The sequence below is a fragment of the Mastacembelus armatus genome, chromosome 17 (genome assembly GCF_900324485.2).
Source record: "Mastacembelus armatus chromosome 17, fMasArm1.2, whole genome shotgun sequence".
Lineage (NCBI taxonomy): Eukaryota > Metazoa > Chordata > Actinopteri > Synbranchiformes > Mastacembelidae > Mastacembelus > Mastacembelus armatus.
In genome coordinates this window covers 17,241,282-17,258,493 of record NC_046649.1, presented here as the reverse complement: position 1 = coordinate 17,258,493, position 17,212 = coordinate 17,241,282, and the positions used below count along the sequence as shown (strand labels likewise).

The 17,212-nt window shown below is 39.0% G+C and overlaps 1 protein-coding gene across 1 annotated transcript in view; it reads left to right on the top strand.

Moving 5' to 3' along the window:
• Positions 1–685: 685 nt before the first annotated feature.
• pde1cb (phosphodiesterase 1C, calmodulin-dependent b) overlaps positions 686–17,212 on the top strand; it is a 50,643-nt gene continuing 34,116 nt past the window's right edge. The window contains exons 1-2 of the mRNA XM_026313271.1: positions 686–816; positions 4,403–4,429. Coding sequence (XP_026169056.1) covers positions 716–816; positions 4,403–4,429 — 128 coding nt within the window. The 5' untranslated portion in view covers positions 686–715. The remainder of the gene's footprint in view (positions 817–4,402; positions 4,430–17,212) is intronic.

Below are 17,212 nucleotides of genomic sequence, written 5' to 3'. Positions count from 1 at the left end.
ATCCTTACTTTAACCAGAAATTCTTTCAGTAGTCCAGGGCCCTTACACTTTCATCACTTCTTCTCCTAAGGGTTTCTTCCTCTTGTTCCTCTCCATCGCTGCTCATTTTCCTCCCTCACTCTCTCTGGTTTTCCAGTGGATAAAACAGAACATGGTTTCTCATTATCAGCTAGACTCCACCCTCCCTTTGACTGTGGTGTTTCTTTTCCCTCCCACTTGTGTGGAGAGCTCGGCAGTAAGCGTTAATCCCGGATTGCGCTGCCCTGCCGTCTGCATCCCGTTGTTGCTGGGAGAGCATGGCACGGCTCCAGGACCCCTGCGCTCACACAGGAGAGAAGTGAACGAATGAGAGAGAGAATGAAGAGAGGAAGAAGGGTACATTTGGATTGTTTCATGACAGTCACAGCTGCTTGAGCACTGCACTGAGTGTTACTGAGTTTCCGTCACACACTCACTTCTTTAATCAAGAGAGAAAAGGGAAGGATGACGACCAGTTTGTCGCAGCTGTGGGTGCAAATGTGAATGAAAAAAGAGAAAACCTCTCTCACATCCCGGGTTCCACCACATCTCAACCGTTCTCCGCTTGGTTGTTGAGCCTTCCTCAGCCCGACGCTTGCATTTAAGAGGGATTAAACTTTTCCCCTTTTTTCCTTTTTCTTTCTTTTTCTTTTTTTAAACTGTTGTTGGCTCATCCGGACCGCTGAGAATCTCTGACATGGAGTCTCCCACCAAAGAGATTGAGGAGTTTGAAAGCACGGCCCTGAAGTACCTCCAGCCAGAACAGATTGAAAAGATTTGGCTCAGGCTCCGGGGACTGTGAGTATATCAACTTTTATTGTTTTCAACAAGTGTATGTGTGTCTCTGTGCGAGTGAAATTTATGTGTGAGGTAATATTTTAATGCTAACATTTGAATTGGTCTTTAATAGCATATTTTTAACAGCTTACAAGCTTGGGTGTCATAATAAAAGCTTGGCAGTGTTCACCTCACACTTATTTTGTTTACAATGTGTCTCCGTTGCATTGTGAGTGTGTCTATATGTGTGTGTGTGTGTGTGTGTGTGTGTGTGTGTGTGTTGAGTCTGGGAGGGAGAAAGAGCCAAGGATAAACTGATTGATAAAAGTAGACTGAAAGCCTAAGACATAAGATGTAAGAAAAACGCAAATTGGATTTGTTCAAACTAGACAGATCAGCTCAGAGCTACTGCCTTTGAACTATTTTGATTGGTGTGTTTACTTTTTCAACAGAGGAGAATAAAAGTAAAACCAAAGAAGAGAAAGCACTTGTAGTCTTGATGGAGATATAGTTTAACTTTCATTTTAAAGTATTGTTTTTACTTCAGTGCAACAGTACTGAACATAAGGAAATTAGTAAAGTTTTAGTGTTATTTTCACAACAGAATAGAAATGACTGCCCTTTTTTATTGCATGTCTCTACTGACAATATTAAACAACTGTCCATTTAGGATTTTGGGTAAATCAGTTAGAGGCAAAAATTTACCTTTCATTCTGCGTTTTTTCCCTTTCCCTTTTTGCCCATGCTTTTTTTCTTTAAAAAAAATACACAAAGCCTCATCATTTCATTATTTCCCAGTTTTTTTTAGGGAGATCCTTTTTTGGAACCATTCAATACTAAAATATTATTGACGCATAGCCACCAACCAATCAACACCTCTATGACCTTTCGTCCTGGGAAGAAAAGGCCCTCAACACTTTCATGCAAGTTGCAATTGGAATTTTTTATTATTCATTTTCAGTTCTCATCATTTTTACACAGCAGGGGGAGAAGGCTGCAATGTTGCTAGGAGGACATCTTTAGAGAAAAATCTTTAATGTTATTGCTGGAGGCCTGAATTAAATGCAGCTGCTTCCTGCACCACAGACGTAGACTGAGTGAATGAACCATGAAGATGTCACTTTTGGCTCTAGGTAATTGTGATCTGCATAGGGATGTTTATGATTTTCCTGCTGTTAATCTATTAACCTTCCTTTACCTCTCACATCACTGTAATTTATTTTTTGTTATTTTCATGTCAAGCAATTTCTTTTGTTTTGTGGTTGGTCTTGTTTGCCTTTCTCCTGTGTCACAATACTAATGGGTGGGTCCCTTGCACCACCGTCCTCTGCCACATTCATTTTCCCTGGATGACTTCATTGTCTCTTTCATTTAGTCACTGTCCTAAATTCCCTATCATAGCCATCTGTCTTATTGGATGTTTGATGGATAGGCTCCTTTTTTTTTCCCCCATCACAGCTACGCTGCAGTCTGCTGCATGCTCTGAGGGCTCCTGTTGCGTGTCAGAGATCACATTAGCCTTTAATCTCACAAAGAGCCTCCTTCTGAAGAGAGGGTGCTCCAGCCATCAGGGAGCACCCACAGATGTTGCCGCTTTACAGAGTGTATTATGTCTGTTTAATAGTGAGGGCTCGCTAGTATGCAGCATGTGTAAGAAGAATCTGACTCTGCGTACTATTAATCGGATGTGTGTTTGAGAGTGTATATGGCACCTTGGTGTCATTTACTGTATGTGTTGCCAGTTTATTGTAGACTTATTTGGCAGCAGCGTGTTTTGTGTTTGAGTGTGTGTGTGTGTGTGTGTGCGCGCGCGCGCCTGCGTGTGTGTGTGTGCGTGTGTGTATGTGTGTGTGTGTTTGCGCCATCACAGAGATGGATAGCACATTTGCTTAGGACAGTTTTCCCTCTGCTCAACCTTCAGTGACGCAGTCTAGAGCCTGGTGACATTCACTTATCAAGGCATGAATAGTGTTGTGTTTTATGACTTCCATGTCACAAATGCCCCTCTTTGTGTGTTTACATCAGTGAATAGATATCAATGGATTTCCATTAATTAATTAGATCACTGTGACAGACCTGACCTCATCATCACCCACTTATTAATGGAAATCAATGAATCACTTTATCACTTGCTTAACAGGTCATCCAAAGAGCTCCCTTACGGGAAGAGGAACTTAGATTTGGCCGAAGGTGGATCAAGGTTGTTGAGTGACCCTCTGTATGGCATTGTCTGATTTCTGATGGACTGACCCTAAGAAATAAGCTTAGTGGTGGATATAAGTACATTTACTCAAGTAATTAAGTACAAATCTGAGGTACTTTTACTTTACCTCAGCCATACATTTTCATTCAACTTAAAAATACTCCTCTGTCACATTTCAGCATTGCAGATTGGAAATCTCTGCTTTTGACCCTACAACCATTATTTGACACATATAGTAAGAGTATACTGCATATATATATATTATGGTTACATATATTCGACGGGAGTAATTTACAATATATTTTTTTTAGATACTTTTACTTACAGGTTCAGTATGTTTATCTTTGTCTCTTTTGTTATCCATGGAATTTCCTTAAGACTCTAATGTCCTCTTTTTATATCACTCACTCTCTGTTTCAAGCTCCCAGCACTTTCCAAGACGGCCACTCAACTGTGACACTTTATGTCTTTTCCATTTTATCCTCTAAACAGGTTATGTATGGACCCCAGATGTAGGATTTGATTTTTTCCAGTTAACTTGAGGGAGCTCTAAACATTTGTTTCAGAGACTAACTTGCAGTATTATGCTGAACACCAAAAAAGGTTGCTGCAGAAAATGACTGAGAAACAAATCAACCTAAATGCTGTGAATTGTGTCTGATTGGAATTTAAATCCACGTCTGCAGTTGAACAGCAGTGGGCCCATCCTTTTCTGCACTTTGTTACTCTGCATGCCTTAAGTGTGTGTGTGTGTGTGCGTGCGCGTGTGTGCGTGCGCGTGTGTGTGTGTTTGAATGCAGCTTTTAGAGCCATGCTGTTATCTTTTCGTGAAGGCGTGGGTGTGTTTTAGGCCAAATGTTAGGGTAAGTGATAGCACTGCAGTGTGATTTAATGTGACTGTGCAGGTTCCCAGTGTGTCTGCGTAGTAGTGAAGTAGTGATGTATTGGGGGTGGAGCATTATGTGTGTATGTATGTGTCTAGAGTATGTATGTATTTTTTTTTTTTTTCTTACATTACACGTTTGAAATGCCTCTTCTGCATAAGTGATCATTTGCATTGCTATTCTTTTTTAAATTTACTGTTTGAACACAATGAAATATGATTGTTGAGAACTAGAGGAAAGAAAAGGGTCAATCACATGACATTGTCAATTGTTCCTGGTTGCTTTTTTGTCATATTGCCTGCTGTAAGAGGCACCTTGGCCCTCATACAAAAACACTGTCATATTCATACCCTAAACCTCTTTTGTGAGGTTTACTCATACCAGTGTTACAAATTGGATAGACCAAATCTAATTATGGTTTCAACTTCTGCTTCATTTTTGGATAAATAATGCAACTTAATTTACAACAGTAACATTTCAATCAATGCCTCACTGTCCTTGTGTTTGTTTTCTCTGGCAGGCGCAAGTACAAGAAGACGTCCCAGAGGTAAGACTTGCTGCCGGGACTCTGGACTTTCTCCCCCTCATCATCGCCTCTTACTCTCCAACTGCAGATCCTTGTTTCTCAGTATTCTTCTGCTGTTTTTACTCCGCTCTATCACTGGATGTCATGGATCTACCCTGACTTTTTGTCTTTTTCCTTCAGCATTCATTGCTGCTGCTCTTGCAAAGAGTACTTTCTAACTCTGTTAAGGGAGTACAATTTAAATAAAAATGTATTATTGCTATGATTACTATCATTATTATCCACCTTCATTCCTGGGAGACACCAACTGTATCTCTGGAATACACCTTGTCTCGCTTGTATACATTCACAAATATTCCTTCTTTAACACTCTCTTTCTCTCTCATTTTGTCAACTCATCACCATTACAAGATAATACCCTAATGGATAGAGTTTATAGTAACACTCTTGTATGAGAACGATAGACAACTCACAATTCATTATGAAACTTTCATTTAAGTTTGGAATGCTCAGGGGAAATCAGGTTCTTCATTAACTTGAACTTGAATGCCTTTATTTACAAGACTGAAAGCAGGGATTAATTAATGACACTGGATGAGTGGGTGAAGTAGATTTAAGTATCATTTAATAAAGATGTTTTTGTATTGATCCAAAAGAAACTATCTAATGCGTTGTCTCCTTCGGGTCTTATTTGAGCTACTCTTCTGATGATTTCTGATGCAAAAGATATACCTAATGGTGTTAGTCCCCAAAAGACCCTGTAAAACTAAAACAGACACATCCACACATAACAGAAACAATCTTTCTATTCCGATATGTCATCTATCAGATTGAGAAATCAAATTAACCAAATCATTTTTTGTGGTTAGTGGTTGAACTTCCTAAAATGAAATTTTAAGGGTCCTGTTTTTGCAACCATTTTCCTGGAAACATTTCTCATTATGTTCTAAACAGTAGATGATATGATGTTAATTGCTCGGATATTCAGTAGAAATGCCTAGTTATAAAGGGAATAGAGAAACTATCACTGTACCCACCTATTATATTGTAATATATATTTTAAGATAAAAATAGGAAATTACGTAGTAAGGCATAAGTAGTTTGTAAACTGATGCCAGTAGCCACAGAAAAATACTTTCTACCATCTTTAATTATATTATATATTATATTATGTAACATCTTAAAATACCTAAAACTAAAGACAATTTATTTCTGCATACAATACACTACTTCTCTAGACTAATCAGCAACCGGTCGTGCTTCAATCTAAAGAATGCATTTGTAGACATTGTGTTAACTCAGTAAGTAGGAAATTGTAACTATTTCACAAATTAAGGCCAAAATAAAAATAGGCTGCTGAAGCGCAGCCCTAATGCTGTTTCATGGCATTTTCCTGTGAACTGTGGGATTGCCGCACAGTAAGAGTAATTGAACGAAACTCTCCTCATGCTACTTATTGGCACAGTGTGTGGCCTTTTGGAGTGGTATAGCTGTTGGAAACTCTCACTCACTCTCTCTGCTGGGTGGGTGAGTTCCTGTGTGGAGGAGCTGGGTGATTGACAGCTCCATATGTGTCTGTGTAATTACGGTTGGGCTAATTGGCAGAGAGGAACACTGGGACATTGTCATTACTGACACACCAGGATAACTCCTCACACATGCAGATGGAGGGAGAGATAGCCCTCTTCACAGAGGGAGGGATGGGAGAGTGTGTGTGAGTGTGTGCTTGCATGCAATGGGAATTAAGAGAGGTGCAAGTAGGGCTGTAAAGAAATAAAAGCTAACTGTGTAGGCCTGCGTTTGTATGTTATGTGGGTTTGGTGGGTAGACGAACAATTTGTCTGTTACTATCTTGGTTATCGTTTTTTGATCACATGGTCACTATTGTGTTATGCTTTTTCAACAACTGACAGTTTTAAGCTCAGCCCCACTTAGTTACTGTTGCTATGCCTGTCAAGCTTTCCATTGTCACACAGCACATAGATACAGTTTACAGTGATAACATTGGCAGAATTACCTGTCAGAATTCTTAGCAATCTTGTAATCTTGTAAAAGATATAATGAAGCATTTGTTCTTATTTGCATCTTGCAGTGCAACATTGCATGGCATTGCGCTGTGCGCTGCAAAATCACAGATGACCTACACTATATATTTCGCCTAAACACGCGCAACTTTTTTTGTAACTAGGACCCTCACAATTAATTGTTGTCCACTAATGAATATAGTTTGTTGTGTGCTGATGTTTGCAGTTACTTACACTTTATTTTATTACTTGTTCTTTTGTTTCTGTTTTTCCCTTGGGGAAAGGCTCAAAAGTGCACACCACTGTTGCTTATACTGTAGATTGAGAAATCCAAAGCTTGACAGACCTGCTCTGCCTATTTGCTAAGCTGTGGCAGTTCAGGGGATGGCTTTAGTAAATGAGCGACTGAAAATGTGTTACGTCTTTGACAAATCTCTGCTTAGTCTTGTGCTTCTGAATATACCAAAGCAAAATTCGTGTCTATCTACTTGCCAAGGAAGAAAAAAACAGAACTTTTTGTTATGTTTACAAAAAAGGCATTGATCACCCAAGTACCACCACTTACAGCAATTATTCACCAACAAAGCATCTCTTGACAGACGTCTGAATGCTGCACTGAATGAAACAGCCATTCATTTACAGCGGTCACTCCTTGTAGCACAGCTTTTTAAAGCTTTAAGTGCCATGTGATCCAGGCAAGACTCCAGACTTAAACGGCCTTATGTCAGCCCACATGCCAACTCTTTTGAGAGTGTGCGTGTCTGTGTGTGTGTGTTTATGTGAGACTTTATCTGTCTCCTTTCACTGTCCCAGTGCTGCTAGCTTTGTTCAGATTGCAGCCTTGGAAGCTCTGCAGCGATAAAGTACATGTTTCAGTGGCAGTAATGACTCATTCTACTCATCAGACATTTACAGCCTTTTCTCCTCCACTTTGCTCGAGGCTTCAGATACTTAATTTGTGTTTGTAAAGTTGTGTTTTTACAAGAAATATTTAGTTTCTTGGTAACCCTCTGTTATTTCTAGACTTCATTAAAGAGCTGTACATGATCTTTATGGGAAAGTCTCAAGTCATTTGTCCAAATCTGGGTCTAAAGTTGTGTTAACCCAAGTAGTAAATCCAGTCTCAAGTTCTTGACTCATCTGACTCAGGTTAAAGTCTCAAGTCTACATTATTTAAAACCATTTGCAGTACAGCTATGCAAGAGGTTTCTAAGAATACACTTCCACTGTCATTAGAAAATGTTATTCTTTGTCTATGACCTACTGTAATAATAACTTGAAAAATTGATGGGGAAAACACCAAGTTGATATCCTTTTTATGTTGTAAAAGCATCTCCTTCTTGAAATAATATTTTTTTCTGGAGACAGCAATAGAGGAAAAAGCCACCTATAGAAGCTTGCTAAACTTGCTGAACAACTGAAAAGAGATACTACAACCATTCAGTACTGCCCACAAGAAGTGCAATGAAAAACACAGTGTATTAACTAATGTATAGTAAGAAACAACAAGCAGAAACCTGGAGAAAATGTACATTCTACATGTACAACATTTTTTTATATACCTATTGTTTTGTTTTTAAACTCAATATACAGTATTTATATTTGACCACTTCTAGAAGGAGCAAAGGATTTGATATTAAATCAAACAATAATAATACATTTCTCAAGGGATGGATGACTAGTGAGAAATGTGTTGGAATGACTTGGACTATTGATGTCAGTAAAACCTGGCTATTTCCCTGGAAAATACAGCAGTGACCAATTATTAGCAAAAATTTCGCCAAAATAGTAAATAAAACAAGGAATTTGAATTGAGATTACAAAATATAATTTGCAGAAATCTTCTAAGTAAAACTAAAGAAAGTGTTTAGGTAGTTGGGTTGCACTGGTCCATTTATAGCAGGACAGTAATTTAACTTGAAATTAATAATTGTATAAAAATACCAGTGGGAACAGTGAATGAAGATCACCACACTGACAGTGTGAAAAAGACCAAGGGCATTGGAGAGGAGGACAGATGTCGTTAGAGACATGGGGGAAAATTGAACTCTTTGTTTAATGGCAGTAATGATGGAGCAAATCTCAAATCTCAGAACAGCCCATTAGATGTCGTTACCCATGCTTCTCTGTCTGTCTTTTCTGTGCTTCATGCCATTTGTCAGTCACCACAGCTATCAGGTCATTTATTGAAGATGATTCATTTTGGGGCAACAATGCAGTGAGGCTATTGGTTTCATGTTTAGACTAGCTGGTTACTGGAACATAAGAAATAATGTATTGTAAAACAAACAACCCAATTGTCTCTTAAGCAATAAAGAATAAACAGGTTGCCAGTATATAACAGGGCTCACACATAGTGGCAGACAAATATTCACACTCCCATTTACACCTATGGGTAATTTACTGTGGCTGGAAGCCAAAATGAATACCTGGAGAAAACCCATGCGCAAACACAAAATCAAACCAAGAACCTTAGGACTGTAAGGTCCTAATGTATCGCTGTGTGCAGCTCCACAGCTAATCGATTAAAAATACAAATTAAATGCACAGATCATGTTAGTGTACATTTTAACTAAATTTGCAGAAAAATGCAGCTGAGTTAATAATGATCATTTCCATCTAGTGCAGAAAATAAGAAGAGATTTCATCGAGATATACAGTTGGTGGCATTAATTCTCCACATGGGTGCAATTCTGCAGCTATTTTTCTTTAGTTGAGCTGAAGGAATAAATAGTCTGGTTACTTCATCAGGGTATGATGGGTGTTGCTTTAACTTGAAATACCAATTTAGTCTCTGGTGCATCTAAGAAGTAAATTAGCCAGACTAATTATCTACTATAACTTGGTTAGTAGAGGTGTTTTGATATAAAGCAGAAGCATCTGGTCCTCATTTCAGTCTGTGGGGGTTTAGACAGACAGCAGTCCAGCTGAGAGCTCAAGGCCTCAATTTCAGCTATTAATGACTCACTGTTTTTTCTGCAACTGTTTTGTTGTGGCTTTGACCTATGGTTCCTTTTGTGCTAAACCTATTGCTTTGAGTGTTCAAATAACATAAAACCAACATAATTTTTGGGGGAAATGCTTTGATTTGGCGGTTTGTATTCTGATAGATACACTGATTATTATACCCTGCTTGCCTTTTTTCGCCTTGAGCCCGTCTTTTTTCCTTTTTTCTTCCTTCATCCTCTTTTCACCTCCTCTCTGCTACTACCTGATAATCAGAGGGGTAATTGCCCAGCTCGAATGATTCTCCAAGCTTGAGGTAATTACATTCTTCTCAACAGATCTTTTTTCCCACCCTTTCTCTGGCCTCCACTTCACATCAGGTGCTCCTTTCTTTTCTGAGATAACCACCTTAGTTAGTATGATTCACCTGGCATCACTGTTTTCTAAACCTAGCAGCTGCTGAGAGACACAGGTGCTGAGTTCATCGGTATACATGTACAAACAAAGACTTTCTCAGAATTTCTGCACATATTCAACACGTCCATATATACTGTCTGTAGTATGTGGCAGCCTCCAACCATGTCATCAGCATGGTTGTTCCATGTCTGTTCCATGAGACAGGTGACTACAATTGCATATCTCATAAATCAGACCATTCAATAGTGGATCCTTGCAGTGTGGGCTCCTAGTACTGCCTCCTCAGGTCCTACAACCACTCAACTCTGCTGCACGTCACAGAGTAACTTCTATTATTCACCACAAGTCTTTTTCTAATCTGAAAGATGGCAAAGGCTCTCCACAGGGACTGACCTGGAAATTCCCTGCAACTCACTTCCACTGGGAGATCCCAGTCTTACTCACTCACAATAAGGCAATTTAATTTCAAATTGATTTTTTTTTTCTTATCTTTGTGACATCATAAGAGGGCCACAGGATTTACAAGGACTTCATTTTCATTCTGTAACAAAGAGCTTCTACAGTGGTTTTCTCCCTCTTTGCTGACCTCAGAGGGAAATTATTGAGCTAAGTGCATTGCTATTCTAAGATTGATTACAAAGCCTAAATGATAGGCTTTTATGCTAAGTTAAAGCTGTTGCAGAGATGAGAACAAAAACAGACCCTCTTGGTGCAAGTTCAATTCATGAGGCTTCCCCTTCCTTCTGTATGTGGGAGAGATAATACTGGAGATTTATGGTGCAGATTGTCTCTTTAATCTGGTTGTTTATATCCACCCCTCCTCCACCTGCCTCTCCGTCCCACCTCTACCATAGTCCCTGCTGATGGTTTGTCCAAAGGGTATTACAGCAGGTTGACAGAGAGATAGAGCAGGAATGTGAACAATTTTTTTAGTGTCTGTTTGCATTTTTCATAGAGAGAGAAAATGTTTGGTTACACTGTGTGAGGATGCAAAAAATGGGGCTGTGTGCATTTGGTATGCTGAATATGTGAACTCATGTGTGATGGCCGGCAGCTGTGTGTGTGTGTGTGTGTGTGTGTATGTGTGTGTCTGTGTCTGTGTGTGTATTTTTCTTTCCATTCAGTTATCTGTCACCTTCCTTTTTTCATCTCTAACCCAGTCATTTCAACCCTAGTGGGAATCACAGACCTCGCATATAGTGTATTTAAATGCTTTCTGTGGCCCACAGCCTCTGTCATAACCAATATGATAGACCATGTGTGCAAAATGGACTTTTCTTGCTAAAGCAGGAGATGGATAAAGCCAAGAAGAATATTGTACATGTGATCGATCTAGGCAAGGCTCATGGGTACTGAGCTTTCCAGTGCTATGGAAGTACAGCTTTAAAGAACTTGAGTACCAGGGGAATGAGCTCTGAGTGGTCCTGCATGACCAGAAAATGGAAAAAGTCTGGAGTAAAGTGTTTAGAATAAAAGCATAACTGGATGTACAGTATATAGCTTTAACAGACACAAGCTCATGTAGTACAACACAGGACAGACTTGGTGTTATGATTCACTTGGACATAAATCACTTGCCATGATTTTGTGCAAAACAATTCTCTGGTTGGTTTGTTGTTAATGTTATGTGATACCATCTGACAATAATGACTGGTGAGAGTAGATCTAACTTGGCACCCTGTCTGTGCTCTTGACTATTGCCATTTCCCAGAGGAAAACCAAAACAGTAAATTAAAAGTTGAACTATTTTTTTTTTTTTTGAATGATGCTTTCAGCCACTTTTGGATAGTAGCCATGTAGATAATGGCTTGATTAGTGATGTAGTGCTTTGCAGCTTGTTGGTGCTTAGCTGTTATGTAAACAGTGGACAGTGAAGCTTTTGGCATTGCAAAGTGAAACATGTTTCTGACTTAGTAGACATATGGAAAGATTAATAAACACTTTGGCTGCGTATATGGTCCTGTTTCTGTGTTATCATCATACCTTATTGTTTGCATGGGTATGCGTGATAATGCGACGTGTTTTCTTTGGTGTTAATGTATGAGGAATGCTGGGAAACAGGAGTGACACAGTTACATTTCTGTTTGCACTTACTGCTGTTTTTTAATGATCTTTTGGACGTGCTTGTCTAAACATCCTTCCAGATAATAAACATTTAGTACAGTAGTCAAGTGTCAGGTATATATTCATGACAGGTCCATACTATATATTTTACATCCATGATTCACTTTTGTAATTGCAGCAGTCACACATATTGTACATTTTTGTAATCACAGTTTTTCATTCTTCTTTTGTTTTATTGAGAAAAGAAAGCGAGTGAGTTATGCATCAGAGAATCATACTGAAATAATTAGCTCTTTCTGTGCTGGAAGTTGTATTTGTATGAATAATTATAATAAAATACAGTAAATATATAATGTATACAATACATGTTTAGATAAAGACCAATTGGAAGCCATAGATTGACAGTGTAGTTCAATTTGATTTTGAAAAGTAGCTTTAATTGATACACACCTTACAATGTTCCTACATTTGCTTAAACATACTATACTCTGTTATAAACTATTAGTAATATGCTGCTTATAAGTGTTAAAGTGGGGCAATAATAATCTGTAACAAGTAGCTGGACAGTACTGATACCATGGACAGTCCTTTACTGAGCTGCTGCAAGCCTGTAAAAAGAAAAATGTAGACAGAAATAAAGAGTGATTCTGTGTGACTATGTGCACATGTGTGTTCTGAGGAGGAGAGGGGGGGGGTATCTACACTATTAAACATTTCATTAGCGATGCCTCTTATCCAACTGGTTGCGTCAAACTGAGACCTCCTCACTCAGTCCAACAATCTGAAGTAAAGTAGCCTTTGGGGTAGCGTCAAAGCCATGAAGATTGAGAGGAGTCTCACCAGTCCTCTCATCTCCACACTGCTGTTCCTGATGAACATAATGAAGCTTAATTGAGTCATAAATGCAATGCTAATTTGGGTAACCCTGGTGTTTGATGGAGACATTTGGTGTTTCATCAAGATGGTTTAAAGGGATTGGTTTTTTTAGTTCCACAACTTTTCTACTTAACTAATATTCTTTTGTAAATCTAAAACATTTTGAATGGGAATGTGATAAAAGTACAGTAGCTGACCCTTTTGTTAATGAAATCAGAATGCCATGAAAGGTATAAAATATTAGACCATGTAGCACTCCTATCATCTGGGCGTACAATATTTTATATAATGACAAGAAAATAGTTCTCTTTTCAAAAGTACAAACAACTCATTTTGTAAAATTTTGTGACTTACTAATTACTTACATTCTTAAGTACAGTACCTTCATTGGAGTCCAGCTGTGTTTAATTAAACTGATTGGACTTGATTAGGAAAGGCACACACCTGTCTATATAAGACCTTACAGCATGTCAGAGCAAATGAGAATCATGAGGTCGAAGGAACTGCCCAAGGAGCTCAGAGACAGAATTGTGGCAAGGCACAGATCTGGCCAAGGTTACAAAAGAATTTCTGCAGCACTCAAGGTTCCTAAGAGCACAGTGGCCTCCATAATCCTCAAATGGAAAAAGTTTGGGACGACCAGAACTCTTCCTAGACCTGGCCGTCCAGCCAAACTGAGCAATCGTGGGAGAAGAGCCTTGGTGAGAGAGGTAAAGAAGAACCCAAAGATCACTGTGGCTGAGCTCCAGAGATGCAGTAGGGAGATGAGAGAAAGTTCCACAAAGTCAACTATCACTGCAGCCCTCCACCAGTTGAGGCTTTATGGCAGAGTGGCCCGACGGAAGCCTTTCCTCAGTGCAAGACACATGAAAGCCCACATAGAGTTTGCCAAAAAACACATGAAGGACTCCCAGACTATGGGAAATAAGATTCTCTGGTCTGATGAGACCAAGATTGAACTTTTTGGCGTTAACTCTAAGCGGTATGTGTGGAGAAAACCAGGCACTGCTCCATCACCTGCCCAATACAATCCCTACAGTGAAACATGGTGGTGGGAGCATCATGTTGTGGGGGTGTTTTTCAGCTGCAGGGACAGGACGACTGGTTGCAATTGAAGGAAAGATGAATGTGGCCAAGTACAGAGATATCCTGGAAGAAAACCTCTTCCAGAGTGCTCAGGACCTCAGACTGGGCTGAAGGTTCACCTTTCAACGGGACAATGACCCTAAGCACACAGCTAAAATAACAAAGGAGTGGCTTCGGAACAACTCTGTGACCGTTCTTGACTGGCCCAGCCAGAGCCCTGACCTAAACCCAATTGAGCATCTCTGTAGAGACCTGAAAATGGCTGTCCACCAATGTTCATCATCCAACCTGACAGAACTGGAGAGGATCTGCAAGGAAGAATGGCAGAGGATCCCCAAATCCAGGTGTGAAAAACTTGTTGCATCATTCCCAAGAAGACTCATGGCTGTACTAGCTCAAAAGGGTGCTTCTACTCAATACTGAGCACAGGGTCTGAATACTTATGACCATGTGATATTTCAGTTTTTCTTTTTTAATAAATTTGCAAAAATTTCTACATTTCTGTTTTTTTCTGTCAAGATGGGGTGCTGAGTGTACATTAATGAGAAATAAAATGAACTTTTTTGATTTTGGCAAATGGCTGCAATGACACAAAGAGTGAAAAATTTAAAAGGGTCTGAATACTTTCTGAATACTACCCACTGTATATTATTGATACACAGAACATACCAGCTACGTGTATGTTTTTTATATATTTTTATTTTTTATCTTTGACTAATAGGATTCTCACCAGCATAAGCAGTAGATGATGGAGTCATGGAGGTTCAGTGGCAAGCACTCCAGGTTCCTGGTTTGAATCCCATTTGAACCTGTGATCTTTCTGTGTGGAATTTTTATATTTCTCCCTTTGCTTGTGTGGGTTTTCTCCAGGTACTCTGGCTTCCTCCCATATTCTAGAAACATGCAGTTTGGGGTTAGGCTCATTGGTAACTCTGTCTGTAGGTGTGAATGTGAATGTGTTTGTCTGTCTTTGTATGTCAGCCTTGTGATAGATAGGCGATCTGTCTAGGGTGTACCCTGACGCTCACACAGTGTCAGCTGGGATGGGCCCCGACCCACCGCGACCCTGGATGTACATGAAAAACAGTAGATGATAGATGGATGAATGGAGTACTTTAGGAAGACTTTTATTATTGTTAATTTACCTCCATCAGTCATTTCCCACACCGCCCAGAGTGACCACAGACACTCTTGATAGAACAGTCCTGAGCATATACCTGATTTATCTATTTATTTAGAACCTACAGCTGTGAAAGAACAAGACTTTTTCCAGGCTAGAAAGAGGTGTTTGCTCAAAGTGTCCTTCGTACTGCGGCTGAATGTCAATGTGGTATCTTAATGAACATTTTGCTGTGCTTGTCTCCCTGTATGATTGTTTGATGATGGGGGAATCTAAAGATAATATACATTGCACACTCTGTTGCACAGCTAATTGACAGGCGTGAATGAGAATGAAGGCACTGAAAAATAAAGTAGCCACAATGCTGCACTGTGTCCGTTCTGATAAGATGCTGCTTTACATGCACTTATGAGTGCTGACAGTGGGTTTTGTATCTGGAATCTCAACAGAAGCTTGTGTTGTTTTGCCTGATATTTTTATTGAGGTTGTCCTTATATATCTTGTTGGGGCAGTTATACATGAGTTCTACATTTCCAACAACATTGACCCAAAAGCAGTGAAATTATAAATGTGACAGTCAAATAAATCATTGCTTTCTATCAAAATTATGTAACTACTCTGTTAATTATGTATATATTTGTATAATTTCACATTATCACTTTGTAAAGACTTGAAACCTTATCAACCTATAATGGGATCAGGATAAAACCATATGCTTTCCAGGCTATAGCTATGGTAGTGAGATTTTAGTTGGGTACGCAATATTCAAGTACATAGGAATAACCTTTTTCACTCAGGAGGTTCATTTTTAGGGGATTTTCAGCAAATTTATTCTTTGGTTCTCATTTACCAGGGACTGTAGCTTGAAATGTTGTATTGCCCTTGTGTGAGGCAATCCAACTGGACTGAATAATGGTTTACTGCGAATAAAGGCTGTTGGAAGGTGTTTTCTGTGTGTCCAATGTGCATGTATGCCTGGGTTGTGGACCATTGCCAAATGAAGTGCACTCTGATGTCCTTGTTTGTCCTCGTGTTGAAGGACAGATGAGCGATGACCTCACTTGCCACAGTGCAGCACTTTTCAGCTTCTATTGATCTCTCTCTGTGTGGTTGGGTGTGTATGTGTGTGACAAGGACAGTGACAGCTTTGTTTTCATGACCCTTCCATATCTCTTGATTTGCCATTATATCTTCCTCTTTGTGTTTTAAAATAAACCGTAATAACCTTTATATTTGACTTAAATATATATATTAAATATATGTTCCCTAATAGCAACATCAAACTAATTCACATTAAGAGGACTGGATGTTCTGTTTGAGATGTTTTTCTTTTGTTTTCTTTTGGTATAATTGTTGTCATTGTCATTGTAACACTGAGGCAGCCATAGTTGGCTATCACAATGTTTGGATTAGTGCTGTCATAACCTCTGATATGCACAGAGCATCATGCATCTTATTACTGTATGTCTGGCTTATAGTCAGACAGATAATCTAATTGAAAGCACTTTTTCTTGAAAACTTTTTCTACTGCTTCTATTTCATTGAGTGTTTGTTAAAATCAGCTGTGCCATTTTCATGCATCAGGGATGTAATTGCCTTTAGATTTTAAGGTCATGTCAATCCACCCCCCTCTTTATCTATCACTGACCTGCACATGCAACTCTCAGGGGTTCTGGGTCAGCACACACTTAAGTCACCATGAAAGGACGGTGAGAGTCAATTTTGATTCTCCTCTATGGCAAAATTTCCCAAGCTGAACCATCCCTGGAGTCCCAGTAAACATCATGCTGTTTCACATTGTCTTATGTCTCATACAGTTGCAAGAAAAAGTATGTGAACCCTTTGGGATTACTTGGATTTCTGCATAAATTGTTCATAAAATGTGTTCTGATCTTCATCTAAGTCACAACAATAGAAAAACACAGTCTGCTTAAACTAATACCACACAAACATTATATGTTTTCATGTTTTTATTGAACACAACATGTAAACATGTCAACAATAGATTGATCATTTATACTAATAAAATTCTGCCTATTTTAAAAAATAAGACCCCCATTTAGATGAATGCCATCAACCTCTTATTCACCCTATTTTCTAGATGTTTTACCTAACTGGTCTAGTATTGCAGATTGAGCGAATTACTAAACATATACATATTTTGTGTAAGTTAAACGGACAAATTTGTCAGGCAGCTGCCACTTAAAGCTAGCAGATGCAAAGTTCTCAGATGTTGCTTAAACTGTGCTTAAACTATTTATACCGTGCAAT